Raw genomic sequence first — 19,249 nt, 5'->3', positions numbered from 1 at the left:
GGGTTAGGTAGTTCAACACTCACATTGCAGGGAAGTGGGGAAGGGGGGAGTTTATGGGTAATGTTTTATGAGTTTTGCTTATTGTATTTTAGATTTCATGCTGCAACAGCCTTATTGCAGGAGGAGTTCACAGTGGAGATTCTGTACAAGGGACGAAACACCGAGAGAGGGGGGTTCTGTTGATCCTTGACCACTACTGTGTCCATGGCACATGATAAAGAGCGTAACCTGACCATTTGGTCATGGAATGTTAATGGGCTGGGCAGTTAAAACGCACACTTGTTTTGCAATACTTGAAACGCCATGCCCCAGCACTATGATGCACCAGGAGACGTATCTTAGGGTAATTACTACAAAGCACTAGATAGGTTTTGCTATGTGCTTAGGGCACATGCAGGCTACACAACTTATTCTTGGGTATTGGGGATTCTTACCAAGAAATTGGTGCCCTTCACCTCCCATTGGGTGTGGCACGATCCTAGTGGGCTATATGTGTGTCGCTGACAGGAATGTGGGAAGGCGTAACGCCGAACCTATGCTCGCTGTACATCCCACCGAGGCTACATGGGATGATTGTCCCGGAGTTAGAAGACCTGCTGTTGGGGATGCCTTCCAGGATCCTAAAATTGGGAAGCAAAATGAACTCAGTCAAGGACACCTAGGTAGATAGGAAGGGGGAGCAGAGGTAGAGGGTAGAAACGGACCGCTGCCTCCTCAATTTATAACAGCACTAGGCCTGATTGACTTGTGTAGAGAAAGTAATCCTCAGAGACATCACTATACATACTAATCAGCGGCCCAGAACTGCTTTTTCCGTATAGATAATATTTTTACGCAAATCGTCCACGCATCTAAGATCAGGTCGGCCATTCACCATGCAAGGGGTGTCTCCGACCCCTCCCTCGTTGAGGTAATCTTGAAGGGCCCGACACGAGATTACATGCTGTCTCCCAGGCTGGATACCTGGTTCCTGCGTGAAAGGGCACTACAAGACAAGCTGAGGGATGGGGCTGAACTCTACTTCAGGGACAACTTTGGGTCAGTGTCACCTGCCAGCACACTGTGGGAGGCATTCAAACCTGTGATTCGGGCCAGGTTCTGATATGGGCAAAAAAGAAGGATGCTAGACTGGAGTCCAGTGCAATAGAGAGGGATATAGTCGAATTGGAGGAGAAAGCCTGAACCACAAATTCAATAGATGCCTGCTGCAGATTACAACTGCGCCAGCACGACTTGAGAGCCCTGGCTACATTAGCGTTACAGCGCCAGTTATACGGTGTCGGAGAAAAAGCCAGTAAGCTATTAGCCTGGTTAGAAAAAAGGGACAGGAAATGCCCTTGGTGCTCCAGGTGAGGGACAAGGCAGGTGAGACACAGATTGCCGGCGCTGCTATAGTAGAGACGTTTGCCAAATACTAAGAGTGTATCTACGCTCCAAACAGCATCGGTGACCGGGGAGGATTGTGCTGACCTGATGGATATCTCGCTTCTGAGGCTCACTATGTGGGACCGGGAGGCATTGGAGACTGATCTGACAGAGGATGAGATTGTAGGTGCCCTGTGAGGCCTGCAGTTGCGCAAGGTGCCAGGTCCCAATGTCCTGCCAGTCGAAATGTACAAAAGAATGGCAAGCGTGGTGGCTAAACCAATGCTGGACATGTTCCAGGAGGCCTGTGAGATGGACTGCCTGCTGAAAGACCAGAGGACTGCCACAATAGTGGTCATTCATAAAGAAGGCAAGCCCTCGTTGGCTTGCAGTCCCCATAGACCAATCTCCCTACTGAATGTGGAGGCGAAGAAACCATGCAAAAGTCCTGCCAACCAGACTCAGGGAGGTCATTTACCTCACTGGTACATCCGGACCAATCAGGCTTTATGCCCAAACAGAGTACTAGACTTAATCTCCGACACCTCTACGGAGTGCTCCATATAACGAAAGACATGGCTGAAGATCAAACAGCCCTAACTGCGCTTGATACCAAGGTGGCATTTAATTCCATTGAATGGAATTACATATTTGAGACCCTGGTGAAATTTGGTTCTGGGCTCCGGTTTTGCTCCTGTGTAAGGCTGCTCTATGGCTCTTCCCTGGCGAGTTTAAGAGTCAAAGGGATGGTGTCCCGCAGCTTCTGGCTGCGGAGGGGTACATGCTAGGGCTGCCACCTCTCCCTCATGATTTTTGCTCTAGCACTCGAGCCATTATCAGCATGTATTTGTCAAGATCTGCTTGTAGTGGGGATCCTGTCACCTGGAGGCTGTGAGGAGCAGATCTCCCTACACGCTAATGATGTCTTTCTTTATGTTGCTCAACCCACTCCAAGTCTCTTATATATTCTCTCTCTGGGTCTTGCCCTTGGATGCCCCGGTATTGTTCTCACTGAGGGATTCTGGCACCTGGGTATTTATATCACACAGGATCCTCAGGAATTCCTCCACTGACCCTAATGGGCAGAGCTGCTCAATATAAAATTATGAGTTTACCACAGTTTCTATATGTTCTATAAGATCCTTCTTGTGGTTTTCAAGAACATAAAACGGGATGCCCGCCATCTAAGGTAGAGAGGTGGTGCATCAGGGATAGCCTTGGCCAAATTGCAGAAAAGACTGTATGTGGGTGGTCTGGCAGTCCCTGATCTCTGGAAGTATTATTCTGCCTCATAGCTTCTCATAGTTAATGAGGTGAGCCTTCGTGGATTGTCATGACCCAGCTTATCAGGTCGGCCCATGATGGGAAGAGGTGGGCACGAGGCTCTATTAAATGATGTGAAAAGTGAGAGGAAGCTACCGAGCCACACCCAAGCAGTGGTTCGGGCCTGGAGAGAAGCCACTGGCTACGTGTGCTGGAGGTGGGGGGAGGGGGAAGGACTTACAGGCATGACCCCCTTTATCATAGTGATCTATGGTCAGAAGTGAGGGGACTGAAGGGGTTCTTGAGGTAGGAGTTGATCTGTATAGAACATCTGAGTCATGTCTGAAGAGAACAAGGAATAATACACATTGAGGACCTCTAACAGGAATATCATATGTCTTCTATATGTCTTCCACAGAAGACTTCAGATGCTTAATACTAGGACACACTCTCAGGAAGCACATTCAGGCGGATAAGCAATTACCAGAGGCCTCCCACTTGGAAGACAGAGTACTTACCAGACAAATACCTGAGAAAGGGCTCTCAGTGGTTTACTTCAAACTGACTAATAACTCACTTGATTAGATGGGACGATTGAGGGCTCAGTGGGAGAATGATGTCAGCAGCAAGGACAATTGCCATAGGGAAGTCCTTAGGAGCTCCCAGGAGATAGCTGTACGTGCCCGCCTTCTGCTGGTTCAGCTCAAAATATTGCATAAGTCCTACTACCCACTGACGCTGTTGCACAAGATAGGCAGTGTCTCCACACCATTGTGCCTAAGGGGCTGTGATGGGGAGCGCTCCTTCTTTCCTGTCCCCTGGGAGTATCCATTTATAAAAGGATATTGGTCGAAAATAACACAGGTAATGTCCCAGGTCTCCCTCTGGATGCCAGGTGGCTGATTCTGGCGATAGCGGAGGAAATGAGATGGCCTAGAAATCAAGAAATTTGGTTGAGATTGGCTGCAGGAATAGCGAAACGTAACATAGCAAGAGCCTGGGGCAAGCCAATCCCCCCCCAACATAGCGGAATGGTAGATGGACCTAGATTTGTGCATGAGGGCAGAGCGGGTAATCTACGAGGGACTGGGTTGCCCCCAGAAAAGGAGAAAAATATGGGGAGCTTGGGAGGAGTATCGGGGCTAATTTTGCAGAAAGCCTTGGGAGAAGTAACCTAGGGGATTCGTTATCAATATGGTACATATGATCTTTCTAAATGTGACTAGGCCTTAAAAGTGCCACTTGTATCCTACTGGTGAACTTTATTCTGTTATGCAATGCTTCATTGGTCTATGAGACTATAATGTCAGTCGATTCTTGTAACCATGCTGTATAAATCTGTCTTTTCAATAAAAAGAGGTATAAAAAAAAGAAAAGAAATAGTCTCTGTTTCGATTTGACCCTCGGTGCCAACCCGAAAACCATCAGCATCCACTTCGATGCAGACCAAACTGCACTGACCGAATCCTTCGGTGCTGAAAACATTGGAGCCGAAATCATCGGAACATAAAGACTCAGGTCAGTCTTCCACTACCCCTTCTCCAGTGGAGCGCATACTGGGAACCATGAATGCTCGTCACCATCTCCTCCAAATACAGGAGGTTATAGGACGTATTATTGCCACGCCTTCCTCTTCTTCTCTTCTCAAACTGAAACTTCTTTCCAGGAGGCTTTGGCCGTTCCTCTGCCAGCCAAAAAGAGGAACCAGGATAAGGCTACTAGTCCACCACATAGATCTTCTCTGGCACCTCTTCCTCCACCTCTTCCTTCCCCACCTCCTCCACCTCCCTTTTTACTTCCACCTGTATCCCATCCTCATTCTCCCACTTCACCCACACTGGGAGATTACACTCCTCAGGGTTCTCCTCTGTTTTCTACAGGGGATTTAGGTGGGCCTCAAGAGGACCCAAACCCTTGGGATGCTTATGATCCTGACACTATCCCCTTTAATTACCCTGACCTCTACCCTGCATGCCCCTCACCACCTGAAGACACTATCTCATACCAGCTGGTGGTAACTGGGACAACATCTTTCTACAGCATGGAGCTGTATAAAGACCCCATAGAGCAAGGTTTCCTGTTTGATACACTCACTACCACCCACAGGGACATTCAGTATTTCCTAGAGCTCTCTGGAATGCTTCGCCACGCAGACAAGATCTTTAGGGAGCCTGTCCGCTTTAGTGTTATCACACCAAGAGTGCATAAGAAATACAAACCAGCTTCTTCAGACCCACTCTACATGAGGTCTCAAGTTCCTCCTGACTATATTGTAGCCAACACAGCTCGTATGCGAAACAATTGCAAGGCCGGGGGGGGACCCCCCTCCCCCCCCCCCCCCCCCCCCCAGGAAAAGTAGAGCCAAAGGATCAACGCTGCTGGAAAGAGAGTCATAGCACAGGCCGTAAACCACTGTGGTATCGCCAACTCACAAGTCTTGTTAGCCCGGTACGACCGGGCTCACTGGTATGAAATTGAGGAGCCCCTCCAGATCTTACCAGATGAGCAGCGTAAGAGAGGGCAGCAGATAGTCACAGAGGGGCAGGTCATTTCAATTAATTCAGTTTGCTGCGCCCTGGATGCTGCTGAATAGCAGCATGTGGCATCAATACCAGCGTCCTTCTCTGGAGGCATGCTTGGCTGCTTTGCTCCTGTTTTTAAACCAGAAGTCGAGCAGGCAGTCCTTAATATGCCATTGGACACTTCTTTTCAAAGGGGCCGTAGAGCCGGTTCCACTACAATACCAAGGGACAGGAGTGTACTTTCTGACTTTCTGTACCACCTTAGCCACAGAAAGGACAGCTCTCTCAGGGTTATTACTCAATCTCAGACCAATAAACAAATACGTCCTCTCAGAACATTTCCACATGGTTACCCTTCAGGACATCATTCCACTCCTACAGCAAGATGACTTTATGCCAGCCCTAGATCTAAAGGACGCCTAGTTTCACATTCCAATTCACCCTGCACATCGAAAATACTTAAGGTTCATCATTGCAAGCCCACACTACCAGTTCAAGGTGCTTCCATTCAGAGTTCCTACCGCCCCCAAACTCAAACCAAAATGTTTAGCAGTAGTTGCCGCACACCTCAGAAGTCAAAACAGCCATGTGTTCCCTTACCTAGACGACTGGCTCAACAAAGCCAGTATATCACTCCAGTGCCAACAACACATTCAGTTGACAGTGGACCCCCTTCACACCTGGGTTTCACTCTCTACATTTCCAGATCTCAACTTCAGCTTCTTCAGGTCCTTCAGGTACAACCTTATCTAAGAACGGTCCTGAATGCGAAGCTAGTGTTGGCATACCCCGACCTGGCTAATAACTCACCTGATAAGATGGGACGATTGAGGGCTCAGTGGGAAAATGATGTCATCAGCATGGACAATTGCCATGGGGAAGTCCTTAGGAACTTCCTGGCTCTTGTCCAGAACTTTGAGACTCTTCTCCCTTAATTCCAGGAGAACCATACTTACACAGTAAGGACCATTACCTGCCTGTTGTTAAGACAATATGGAATTGGGCCCTCCACCCCCACATTCATCCGGTGGCAGAGAATCTCCCTGGGACAGACTACAACTTAGCAGACCTTCTCATCAGGATGGAGCAACAAGTCCACGAGTGGAAACTCCAATCACAAGTCCTTCAATCATACTTTGCTAAACGGGGAACTCCTCAAATAGACCTTTTCACCACAGCAGAAAATACAAAATGCCTCCAGGTATCCACGCCCTCTATCCATGGGCAATGCTTTATGGAGGAATTGGTCAGGGATATTTGGCTATATTTTTCCACCTCTCATTCTATTTCTGGTTCAGAGGATCAGGCAAACTTCTTTCACTATGATCCTTGTAGCTCCCACTTGGGCACGTCAGTCATTTGTGGACTTCTCAGTAGTCCCCCATGAGAATCTCCCCAACAGACTGGACCTTCTCACTCACAATCCAGGACAAATCAGACATCCAGATGCCAGGTCACTTAACCTTGCGATAGGACTCCTGAGGTCATAGTTTGGTTACTTAAGCATTCTTGCAGAGTATAAGGAAATTCTCAGGGAAGTCCATAGACCCACAATTAGAGCCTGTTATGCTGCAAAATGGAAATGTTTTGTTTGCTACTGTCAACCCAACCATATTGACCCCAAGAAAGCTACTGTTTAAGAGATTGTTTATTATGCTCCATTTACAAAAAGCAAATCCAGCCTACACTTCCATTTACCTACATCTTACATCTATAGCTGCATATCTACAGAACAGATAACGTATTTCCTTGTTCAGAATCCCAGTCATTAAGGCTTTCATGGAAGGCCTTAAACGGGGTCATACCACCTAGGGTTCCCCCATCTTCACCATTGTGGATCCTGAACATTGTGCTTGCCAGACTCATGAGTACTTTTTGTGAACCATTCTGTTCATTTCCACTCCAATACCTTTAACAGAAGGTAGCTTTCTTAGTTGCCGTCCCATCACTCAGGCGTGTCAGTGAGCTCCAGGCACTTAGCTTGAAATAACCTTACTTCCAGATTCATAGGGATAATATAGTCCTTCTCACTAACCTTAAGTTTGTACCTAAAGTGGTTTCTCAGTTTCACAAAAACCAGTCCATTGAACTACCCGTCTTCTTTCTGCAACCTAAATTTGTTGCAGAAAGAGATCTCCACACTCTAGATGTTAAGAAAGCACTCATGTTTTAAATTGACAGAGCCGAAGAACTTAGGAGAACTAAACAGCTCTTTGTGGCCTTTTCGCCACCTCATAGAGGCAGTCCAATATCCAAATCTGGCATAGCTAGATGGATAGTTAAATGTATACAGATTTATGCTAAAGCCAGGAGACCATTGCATGTTACTCCTAGAGCACGTTTTACTAGGAAAAAACGTGCTATTATGACCTTTCTCTGAAACATGCCTAGAGCTGACATTTGTAAGTCAGCTACATGACCTACACCGCACACATTCACAAAACACTACTGTGTGGATGTGCTAGCATGCCAACAAGCCAATGTAGGTCAGTCTGTGCTACAAACACTTTTCCAGTCAACTACAGGCTAGCCACTGCTTTTATGGAGGTACTGCTTTACAGTCTATGCAGAACATGTGTATCTACAACCACACATGCCATTGAACGAATTATGTTACTTACCCTGTAAGCATCTGTTCGTGGCAAGTAGTGCTGTAAATTCACATGCCTCTTCCCTAGGCGCAGGTGGCGGTTGCAGTTACATTACTATATGTTCGGTGGCATGTGTAGCTGCAGATACACATGCTGTGCATTATCCAGCCATCTAGTGTTTGACTCGAAGTGTTACAAGTTGTTTTTCTTCGAAGAAGTCTTTTCGAGTCACGAGACCGAGGGGCTCCTCCCTTTCGGCTCCATTGCGCATGGGCGTCGACTCCATCTTAGATTGTTTTCTTTCCGCCATTGAATTCGGACGTGTTCCTCTTCGCTCCGTATTTTGAATTGGGAAAGTTAGCTAAATATCGAAAAATCAGCGGTATTGTTCTTGTTCGGTACCGGTTTAGTGTTATTGTATCAGCACCGATTGCAGAAGCGCTCCGGCGGCCCTTCGGGGCTTCCGTTCTTCAGCGGGGCCTGGTCGGCCCGACCACATCCATCGTCGAAGACTAATGGACCGGACCCGCTTCTGTCTGAAGTGCCACTCGAAGTATCCTTATACAGACCAACACCTGGTCTGTAATCTGTGTTTATCACCAGAACACAGGGAGGATACTTGTGAGATTTGTCGAGCGTTTCGATCTAAAAAGACCCTACGTGATCGACGAGCGAGAAGACTGCAAATGGCGTCAACACCGAGAGAACAACTCTATGTCGGAGAGGAGGAAAGAATTTCCATCCAGGGGACGGACTCTGACGAATCCGAAAGTGAGCGACCCTCGACGATGCAGAGAACAGTGAGTAAAACTGCCCCATCCAAAACTCACACAAAGATCTTTAAGGCCAAGGGGATGCCACCGCCAGCAGGCCATGGCTTAACCCATCGAAAAGAAGGTGACCAAACATCGGCACTGAAAAAGGCCAAAGATTTGCTGAAGACTTCTGACTCCGGTCGAGATTCCGGCACCGAACGATCTCGACATCGAGAGTTCGACTCATCGAAGGTGAGAAAAATATTGTCGGAGCCGAAAAAGACTTTATCGGAAACATTGGTACCGAAGAAAGCGGCTTCGGAGCCGAAAAGGAGCTCTTACACAGAAGAGCAAGGACTTTCCAGCCAAATGCATGAAAGACACAGATTTGAGCAGGAAATAAGTATGGATGAACCAGACCATACGTAAAGGAGGTTGCATATCCAGAAAGAGACTGGAAAAATACAAACACTTCCTCCAATTAAAACCAAAAGAAAACTGGCATTTCAGGAGACAGAAATGCAGCCGAAGGCGAAGGTGGCCAGAGAAAAATCCCCACCACCAAGGTTTTCTCCACAACCTTCCCCACTACACTCACCACAGCTGTCTCCGGTGGGAACACCTCCAATGCAGTCACCTACGCATACAGGGATGACACAGGATGATCCTGATGCATGGGACTTGTATGATGCACCAGTATCAGATAACAGTCCGGATTGTTACCCAACAAAGCCTTCACCTCCAGAGGACAGTACTGCATATACGCAGGTACTATCCAGGGCAGCTACGTTCCACAATGTAGCAATGCATTCTGAGCCAATAGAGGATGATTTCCTGTTCAACACCTTGGCATCCACCCACGCTTCCTACCAGAGTCTGCCAATGCTCCCGGGTATGCTCAAACATGCAAAACAGGTATTCCAGGAGCCAGTTAAAGGAAGGGCTATCACGCCTAAGGTGGAGAAGAAGGTGGAGAAGAAGTACAAGCCTCCCCCAACGGATCCTGTGTTTATAACACAGCAACTTACACCGGACTCAGTGGTTGTAGGAGCAGCAAGAAAGAGGGCAAACTCTCAATCGTCAGGAGACGCTCCAACGCCTGACAAAGAGAGTAGAAAGTTTGACGTAGCGGGCAAACGAGTGGCAGCACAGGCAGCCAACCAATGGCGGATCGCTAATTCGCAAGCCCTACTTACTTGCTACGATAGGGCACACTGGGACGAGATGCAACACATTATACAACACTTGCCCAAAGAACACCAGAAACGTGCCCAGCAGGTTGGGGAAGAAGGACAAGCAATATCCAACAACCAGATAAGGTCCACATTAGACTCTGCAGACGCGCCAGCACGAACGGTCAACACTGCGGAAACCATTCACAGGCATGCATGGTTAAGAAGCTCCAGATTCAAGCCAGAAATCCAACAAGCTGTGTTGAACATGCCTTTTAACCAAGAACAATAGTTTGGGCCGGAAGTGGACACAGCAATTGAAAAGTTAAAGAAAGACACAGACATGGGCAAAGCCATGGGCGCGCTCTACTCCCCACAGGGCAGAGGCACATTTAGAAAGCCACAATTTAGTTTTCAAATGCAAACACCAGAGCCTTCCACCTCGCAAACCAGACCCACCTATCAGGCACAATACCAGAGGGGAGGGTTTTGTGGCTCATATAGAGGAGGACAATTCCCAAGAGGAAGGAGAAAGTTCCAGACACCTAAAACAAGCCAAACCAAACAGTGACTCCAATGTCACAAAACCCCAACACTTAACACCAGTGGGGGGGGAGACTTACCGCATACTATCAGAACTGGACACACATTACCACGGACGCATGGGTCCTAGCCATTATCCAACATGGTTATTGCATAGAATTCACAAATTTCCCACCAGATGTGCCCCCAAGGGCACACAATATGTCCAAACAACACTTAGACCTATTACAAATAGAGGTCCAAGCACTATTACAAAAACAAGCAATAGAGTTAGTACCCAACCATCAGAAAGGAACAGGCGTCTACTCACTATATTTCCTAATTCCAGAGAAGGACAAAACGTTAAGACCCATCTTAGACCTCAGAACCCTGAATCTCTTCATCAAGTCAGAACACTTCCACATGGTAACACTTCAAGACGTGGTTCCCTTACTAAAAAAGGAGGACTACATGTCAACATTGGATCTCAAGGATGCGTACTTTCACGTACCCATCCATCCTTCTCACAGAATATACTTAAGGTTTGTGATACACGGCGTACACTATCAATTCAAAGTGTTACCGTTTGGGATCACAACAGCCCCAAGGGTATTCACAAAATGCCTTGCAGTAGTAGCCGCTCACATAAGAAGACAGCACATGCACGTATTCCCATGCTTAGAATACTGGCTAATAAAAACCAACACTCGACAACAGTGTCTTCTTCTCACGCAATACGTTATAGAAACTCTACACAAACTAGGGTTCTCTATAAATTACCAGAAATCACATCTGCAGCCATCCCAAATACAACAATACTTGGGAGCAACACTCAACACACAAAAAGCAATTGCCACTCCAAGTCCACAAAGGGTCAAGCGTTCCAAAATATAACATTAAGCATACAGTCAGACCAACACTACCTAGTAAGGTCTGTAATGAAACTTCTAGGCATGATGTCTTCATGCATAGTCATTGTCCCAAACGCAAGATTACACATGCAGCCCTTACAACAGTGCCTAGCAAAACAATGGACACAAGCACAGGGTCAACTTCAAGATCTAGTGTTGATAGACCGCCAGACACACTTCTCGCTTCAGTGGTGGAACCCTATAAATTTAAACCAAGGGCGGCCATTCCCAGACCCAGTGCCTCAAGATGTGATCACAACAGATGCTTCCATGATGGGGTGGGGAGCACACCTCACCAAGCACAGCATACAGGGTCAATGGGACAATCAACAAAAACAACTTCACATAAATCATTTGGAACTGCTAGCAGTGTTTCTAGCATTAAAAGCATTTTAACCACTAGTAGCCCACAAACACATTCTTGTCAAAACCGACAACATGACAACAATGTATTATCTCAACAAACAAGGAGGGACACACTCGTCACAACTGTGTCTCTTAGCACAAAAAAATTGGCATTGGGCAATTCACAATCACATTCGCCTGATAGCACAATACATCCCAGGCATTCAGAACCAGTTAGCCGACAATCTCAGTCGAGATCACCAGCAAAGTTACGAATGGGAAATTCATCCCCAGATCTTACAGGATCACTTCCTACGCTGGGGAACACCAAAAATAGACCTATTTGCAACAAAAGAAAACGCAAAATGCCAAAACTTCGCGTCCAGGTACCCACACCCTCAATCCAAGGGCAATGCGTTATGGATCAGTTGGTCAGGGATATTTGCTTACGCTTTTCCCCCTCTCCCACTCATTCCTTATCTGGTCAACAAACTAAGTCAAAACAAACTCAAACTAATACTCATAGCACCAACCTGGGCTCGCCAACCGTGGTACACAACACTGTTGGACTTATCAGTTGTACCTCACATCAAATTACCGAACAGACCAGATCTGTTAACACAACACAAACAACAGATCAGACACCCGAATCCAGCATCGCTCATTCTAGCAATCTGGCTCCTGAAGTCTTAGAATCTGGACATTTAAACCTTACACAAGAATATATGGAGGTCATTAAACAAGCTAGAAAACCTACGACAAGACATTGTTACGCAAACAAATGGAAAAGATTTGTTTACTACTTCCACACTAATCAGATTCAACCACTACATGGTTCCACAAAGGACATTGTAAGCTACTTATAACACTTACAAAAGTCTAATCTAGCATTCTCTTCCATTAAAATACATCTCACTGCAATATCTGACTATCTGCAGATTACACATACAACATCGCTTTTTAGAATCCCAGTCATCAAAGCATTTAGGGAGGGAATAAAAAGAATCATACCCCCAAGGACACCACCAGTACCTTCGTGGAACCTTAATATTGTATTAACACGACTCATGGGACCACCATTTGAACCCATGCACTCTTGTGAGATGCAATACTTAACTTGGAAAGTAGCCTTTCTAATAGCTATCACATCACTTAGAAGAGTAAGTGAGATACAAGCTTCTACTATTCAAGAACCCTTTATACAAATACATAAACATAAAGTGGTTCTCCGTACAAATCCCAAATTTATACCAAAGGTCATATCACAATTCCACCTAAACCAAACAGTGGAACTCCCAGTCTTCTTTCCACAACCAGACTCAGTAGCCGAAAGAGCCTTACATACATTAGACATAAAGAGAGCACTAATGTATTACATTGACAGAACAAAACAATTTTGTAAAACAAAACAATTGTTCGTAGCCTTCCAAAAACCTCATGCAGGTAATCCTATATCCAAACAAGGCATCGCCAGATGGATGGTTAAATGTATTCAAACTTGCTATATTAAAGCAAAAAGAGATCTACCTATTACACCAAGAGCACATTCCACTAGGAAAAAAGGCGCCACAATGGCTTTTCTGGGGAATATACCTATGACAGAAATTTGTAAGGCAGCCACCTGGTCTACGCCTCATACATTCACTAAGCATTACTGTGTAGATGTGTTAGCAACGCAACAAGCCACAGTAGGACAGGCTGTATTAAGAACATTATTTCAGACAACTTCAACTCCTACAGGCTAAGCCACCGCATTTTGGGGAGATTACTGCTTATTAGTCTATGCACAGCATGTGCATCTGCAGCTACACATGCCACCGAACGGAAAATGTCACTTACCCAGTGTACTTCTGTTCGTGGCATGATATGCTGCAGATTCACATGCGCCCTCCCACCTCCCCGGGAGCCTGTAGCCGTTATTAGTTGAATGAAAATTGTAAATTTGTAACTAAATATTATTTTAATACACATTATGTACATACATACCTACTCCATTGCATGGGCACATCTAGTATATTCACAACTCCTACCTCACCCTCTGCGGGGAAAACAGTCTAAGATGGAGTCGACTCCCATGCGCAATGGAGCCGAAAGGGAGGAGTCCCTCGGTCTCGTGACTTGAAAAGACTTCTTCGAAGAAAAAAACTTGTAACACTCCGAGCCCAACACTAGATGGCAGGATAATGCACAGCATGTGAATCTGCAGCGTCTCATGCCACGAACAGTTGTACACTGTGTAGGTGACATTGTCCATATATGTTCGATGGCATGTGTAGCTGCAGATACACATGCTGTGCATTGGGTCCGACATCTAGTGTTGGGCCCGTAGTGTTACAAGTTGTTTTTCTTCAAAGAAGTCTTTTCTGGAGTCACGGGATCGAGTGAGTCCTCCTCTGTCAATTTCGCATGGGCATCGATTCCTTTGTTAGATTGTTTTCTTTCCGCTGTCGGAATATATTCGTATATATCTATTCATTTCTTGCATGGACATCTTTATCTATACTTTCCATCCTTATAATTCTTTCCCACCTGCCTGGGGGAAAACAATTTAACAAAGGGGTCGATGCCCATGCGTAACATCACTGAGAGGAGTTACCCGATCCATGACTCTGAAGAAGAAAGACAATTTACAGCACTCCGTACCCAACACTAGATGGCAGAAGTATGCAGACCATCTGAATCTGCAGCACTACTGCAGCAGCAAACGGGTTTTTTACAGAGTAAGTAACTTAATCCATTCCTGAGACAAAACAAATTTACCTTGATAATACATCATCACACTATGTAACCTGGGGTTACACCATTACAGTGCACTTAAACCTCATATTCCATGGCTACTCTTCAGTGATTCTCCATTTTTGCCACATGCTAGTATATAGTGAGTAACGGTTCCTGGTGACAAATCATACATGCAATGTGCCACTCTCAGACAATCGAGAGACTGTCCTTACGGTCTGTGCCAATGCCAGTGTTAATGATAAGAACTTTGTTACAGGTATCACAGTCCACATCCTCCCTGGTAGAAACCACAGCAGCAAGGCCCAAATTGAAGAAGAAACAGAAGATGCTGAGCATTGCCAAAAAGTAAGTATGGTATAGTGAAAGCCATGGTACTTCATCTCGTGACCATGCCTTACAATCCTTTGTGGTGTAAAAGGTGGTCTTTGTTCAAATGCAGCCTGGACGGCAATTTTGTTTTTTGTTGTGTCCAGCTTTTTGTGATTTGTTGTTTGTTGTGAGTAACAAAGTATCAAGTTTGTCCAAAGTAAATGGTGAGAAATGTTTCAGATTATTCAAAATCTATCCTTCAACACTGTGGTACAAATAAGACAAATTTTATGAGGAGAGACGTTACAGTTTAAAAGCAAAAATCAGTTGTTCAACTTAAGTTCATACTGTTCCATATTAGACAAACTGTGCAGCTGTATAATATTGTAACCAAACTTTGCAGTACATTATGAAATGATGCTATCTTATAAACTAATTTGTTAAGAGAAGTATTTCCCAATACACCCTTGGTAGATAACCACAAAAGGAATTTGAGGATATACGTATCAATAGGGAAACTAAATTTAGTAAGAGAGGATTTCTACTGATACTGCAAAAGGGAATGTATTCCTTTTTAGGTTGCAGGGATTGTAGTTCAGTATTGACTCCATCATCAAATCTAGTAAAGCCATTAAGATCTGAAGACTACATGACGTTCCAGTAATGTTATTTACGGAAAATGTATGTGGGGCAGACGTAAAGACTGGCCAAAGTGTGAATTACAGGTCACAAATGTACAATTTTCTCTTAAGATTCCATATTGTGTTTTCAAAGACATTTTATTGAATGTAATTACACGCGAGCACATTTATTCTTCCAGATATTGTAAATGTTGGTGGATACATATTCTGCAAACTCTGAGTCCTTACAGGCTCAATAAACTTGATTTATCTTGTTGTTAATAATAACATAAACAACAGATTGTTATTGTATTTTATTAAAAGGTAAAACAGACTTTGATGGGGGAATTGTCATCTTGTACAGTCTGGGGAATACAAAAAAAGAAGAGTTTGGTCAATTAGTTGTCGTTTGAGATTAGTGGTGGAAGTCATGTTGGGAAGGCTGTTCTCGATGAATCTGATTTTTTCACTTCATAGGTTTTGTTTTATATATTCTTTCTAAAGCCCAGTATTTGTTGCCTTTCAGTTACTCTTGTAGAACCTCTAGTTGTATTGTTCACTGGTAGATACAGTTACAAAACATTTCTTTTGTTTGTTTAAATGTAGGAGACATGTAATATTTTTCTCTTAAGGGAGGGACTTTTTGTTCCAACCACATTGAAAACGTGTAGCGACGTGTAGCATTCATAACTAAACCAAGAGCTGAATTAATTTTGATTATAAATTCAGATAATTTATTTCATTTTCGCGAGTATAATAAAAACTGATTTGTTTTGAAAAGGAAGGGATTTCCTTTGGTTATGTGGATTCTCACTGCAGAGAGAAATCTTTTGATGCTCCAGTTAAAAGTACTTACACTAGAGAGCCATATTACATACTTGGAAGAAGCCGTTTCACACAAATACCAAAACCTTTTAAAGACCCTTTACAGAAGAACCTTAATGCACACTGTATCTTAAAGCGCTAATTGAGAATAACGCATGCAACACCTTGACCACTCCACTGCAAAATACGAATTCCTGTGCATCTTAGATTTCATTTTCAACCTAATATTTCTTTCAGAATTCTGAGGATTAAGAAGGAGGTACCAACACTGCAGCAGAAGGAACCTCCCCCCTCTGTGCTGGAGGCAGACCTCACAGAGTTTGACGTGGCAAACTCCCATCTGCCCTCGGAGGTCCTGTATATGTTGAAGAATGTCCGGTGAGCCCTTCTGTTCCTCAAATGTGCCCAAATCAATCCCAGCATAGCATGTGTCGAGGTATAACTCAGTAGAACCATATAAGGCAGGTTCTCTGTGCCCAGGGATGGGGGAGGGGCATGCAAGAGATAACCCAGTAGATCTCAGAGGAGCATTCACTAAGGGCTAGATGCTCTTCTGCAGGGTCCTACATCGTAAGTCCCCTGTGCCTCTGGTCATCAGCTGAATCCACTAAAGACCTAAGATGGTTTGGTCAACCAGAACTACCTAGTGTAGACCACCAGGGAACCCTGAAACGTTATCCATCGGGTCCCAGTTGAATTCTGTTTGTATTGGTGGAGGGAGGAAGGTTAAGTACATGGGGTGCTAACTCCTTCCATATTTAAAGCATGAAACACCCTCAGAAAGAATTTAAAAGGTTTGAAAAGTTTCCTAGGGCTTCTCTTTCGAATCCTGACTGAAAGTTGTCATATGTGCAGTCATTTTTAGAAGTGGAGCATTGAGGCCTTTGTTAATGCCTTAAACTGTGGCCATCCATCTAAAATATGATTGGTTGGCACAATGTTCTAACAGGAGAAGTACCTTGCCTTCTTCTTTTGAAACAGATTATTTTGTAAGTTTTTTGAAGCCACTTTATTTCAGTTTCTAGATAACCCCCATCTGTGACTGTACCCAGCACACTGCGCTCTGCAGATGAGATGCTGTTTTCCTCACACCATAAGATGTTCATCCTTTAGCAGTTCCATAGTCTCCTACGTTTGTTCTCATCCCCATTTTCCAATAGCTCATATCGCCAGTGAGCACTAGTGTCTTTATTGTATTGTAGGTCTTTACCAACTTTGGTGTAGCTTGCGTAGTCTACAAATGAGGCGAGGAGTGGATATTTTGTGCTTTTTTCTAATCTGCTGTTGCTCTTCCATGCAGGGTCCTGGGGCACTTTGAGAAGCCCTTGTTCCTGGAACTTTGCAAACACATGATCTTCCAGCAGTTTCAGCAGGGTGAATATGTTTTCCGGCCAGGTCAACCTGACAGCAGTATCTATGTGGTTCAGGAAGGCAAACTGGAGCTCCTTCTGACTGAGCAGGTGAGATGCATGCGGAAAAAAAGCCAAGTGATAGGGCAAAGTGGTGGCAAAGCCAGGAGCATGTGAAAGAACAGATATAAGGAGGACCAAAGCTGGTAGGTCGTGGTTCAGGTAACATATGTGATAGAGAGGATCAACTGCAAGATAAGTGCAAGGCTAGAGGAAGTTCGAGCAACAGGTGAGAAGGGATGCAGCCAAAGTTATGTGCGAGGGCCGAATAGCCTCTTGGAGCAAGGGAGAAGGACTACAAACAAGAACATGTAAAACAGCGCCAGGTTCACAGGAGGCAAGTGAGGGTATAGCAGAGCAATATCATACACAAAAGAAAAGGGCCTCAGGGGAAGTTGGGGAATTCATGTTCATGAACCTGTTACAAGGCAATGATACTATGGGGTACTGCTCAAGTCTGCCAGTGCCAATAACAAGTGAAAGGGTATTGCAGAATATGGTTGGTTGCAGAGATTGGAAATATATATATATATAGTCCCACCTCTTTTCTGAAACTCTGAAACCATTATTGGCTGTGACACACCATATTTCAAGGCTACCCAGGGCAGGAGGACCATATCTACAGACAGCAATCACTATTTTCAAGATGTGTTTTATCAATGGGAGTGAAACAGTCTTCCTTGTGTGTTCTTATTGTGTAGGGGACTGCTCTTAGGGTGCTTGTTTGTTTTCTATGATTCAGGCAAATTCTCTTTCTGTGCGTGGGAACACCACCACCATAGTAATGTTTTGATGGCTCATCCAAACATTACTCATAGACTTCAGGAAAGAGGGTCTTGAAGGGTATGGGTTACCCAGATTCTGTACATGTTCATCAGTGAAACTCCACGTCCTAAAGTAGACCTCCATTGGCCTTTTGCCTTGGCTGCTGACGTCCATGTTGACAAGCAGATCTTCACTTCCTGAAGCAGAGCTCCATTAGTCTGTCACATTGTTAGGGTGAAGCACAATGACAGATATTCTTTTCTGTCCCCAATTTGTTGCAATCCCACTCCTTCTCTGCTAAAGGGAAAGTGTCGCCTCAATTGTGCATGGGACCAACTCAAAATAGTCTTAGCTGGCATGCCTCATATGTTACTGTAGGAGTGTTTGAGTGCCTGACATTTTATTTTTGCAAGTGTGATACAGAAAGTATTCAACTGATTTGAAAAAATAATTGTATGGACTGTCATATGCTTCGTACTACGTTATTTGATTCAGTCCATATAGTTCCTTTCCAAAGTACCCCTTTCTCTCTCTTATTTTGAATACTTTGTGTTAATGTAGCTTTAATAAAAACGAGATAAATGGGTTGAGTAATTTTCTTTTATATCTAATATAGGGGATTATGGAAGTTTGAATGTGGGGGTTGTATTGATGTCATTGTTTTTTGCTTGTATAATAAAACAGAATAAATAAGACATTATTTTAAAAAGAAAAAGCATGTGGTCCAGTTTAAAAATTAATTCTGCAGTATTAATTATTAGATGCACTATGATTTAAAAGCTTCTGTGCCTAAAATCTGTAACGATATGTGACAACGAAGGCTGTAATAGAAATGCTAATATATTTAGCCAAACTTCTTTAAAAATGCAATACTTTATTATGTATGTTAAGTATGGGGTCACTAGCAAGCACATAGCCTCAAATGTTTTAAGGCTGGATTTAGAATAGTCATGCATTTAGTCCCATACCATTTTTGATTTAAAAAAAAACAAAAAAAAAAAAAAAAAAAAAAAAAACGATGTATTGAATTAAGTGTTTGTAAGCAAACTACTTCAACCAGCATAAACAAAAAAGAATAGCTTTTCAGATCAATTAAAAAAATGTGATCCAAAATTCATATTATTAACTTTACATCC

General features: G+C 44.2%; 1 protein-coding gene across 6 annotated transcripts in view; it reads left to right on the top strand.

Annotated features, from left to right (window-relative positions):
- Positions 1-19,249, top strand: part of PNPLA6 (patatin like phospholipase domain containing 6) — a 324,399-nt gene that overhangs the window by 79,045 nt on the left and 226,105 nt on the right. For all 6 annotated transcript variants that reach the window (XM_069231657.1, XM_069231658.1, XM_069231659.1 and 3 more), the window contains 3 exons: positions 14,442-14,530; positions 16,177-16,317; positions 17,240-17,399. In XM_069231657.1, coding sequence (XP_069087758.1) covers positions 14,442-14,530; positions 16,177-16,317; positions 17,240-17,399 — 390 coding nt within the window. The remainder of the gene's footprint in view (positions 1-14,441; positions 14,531-16,176; positions 16,318-17,239; positions 17,400-19,249) is intronic.

Source organism: Pleurodeles waltl, chromosome 4_2 (genome assembly GCF_031143425.1).
Source record: "Pleurodeles waltl isolate 20211129_DDA chromosome 4_2, aPleWal1.hap1.20221129, whole genome shotgun sequence".
Classification (NCBI taxonomy): Eukaryota; Metazoa; Chordata; class Amphibia; order Caudata; family Salamandridae; genus Pleurodeles; species Pleurodeles waltl.
Note: the sequence above shows the minus strand (reverse complement) of the source record. Positions and strands in the feature narration are given on the sequence as shown.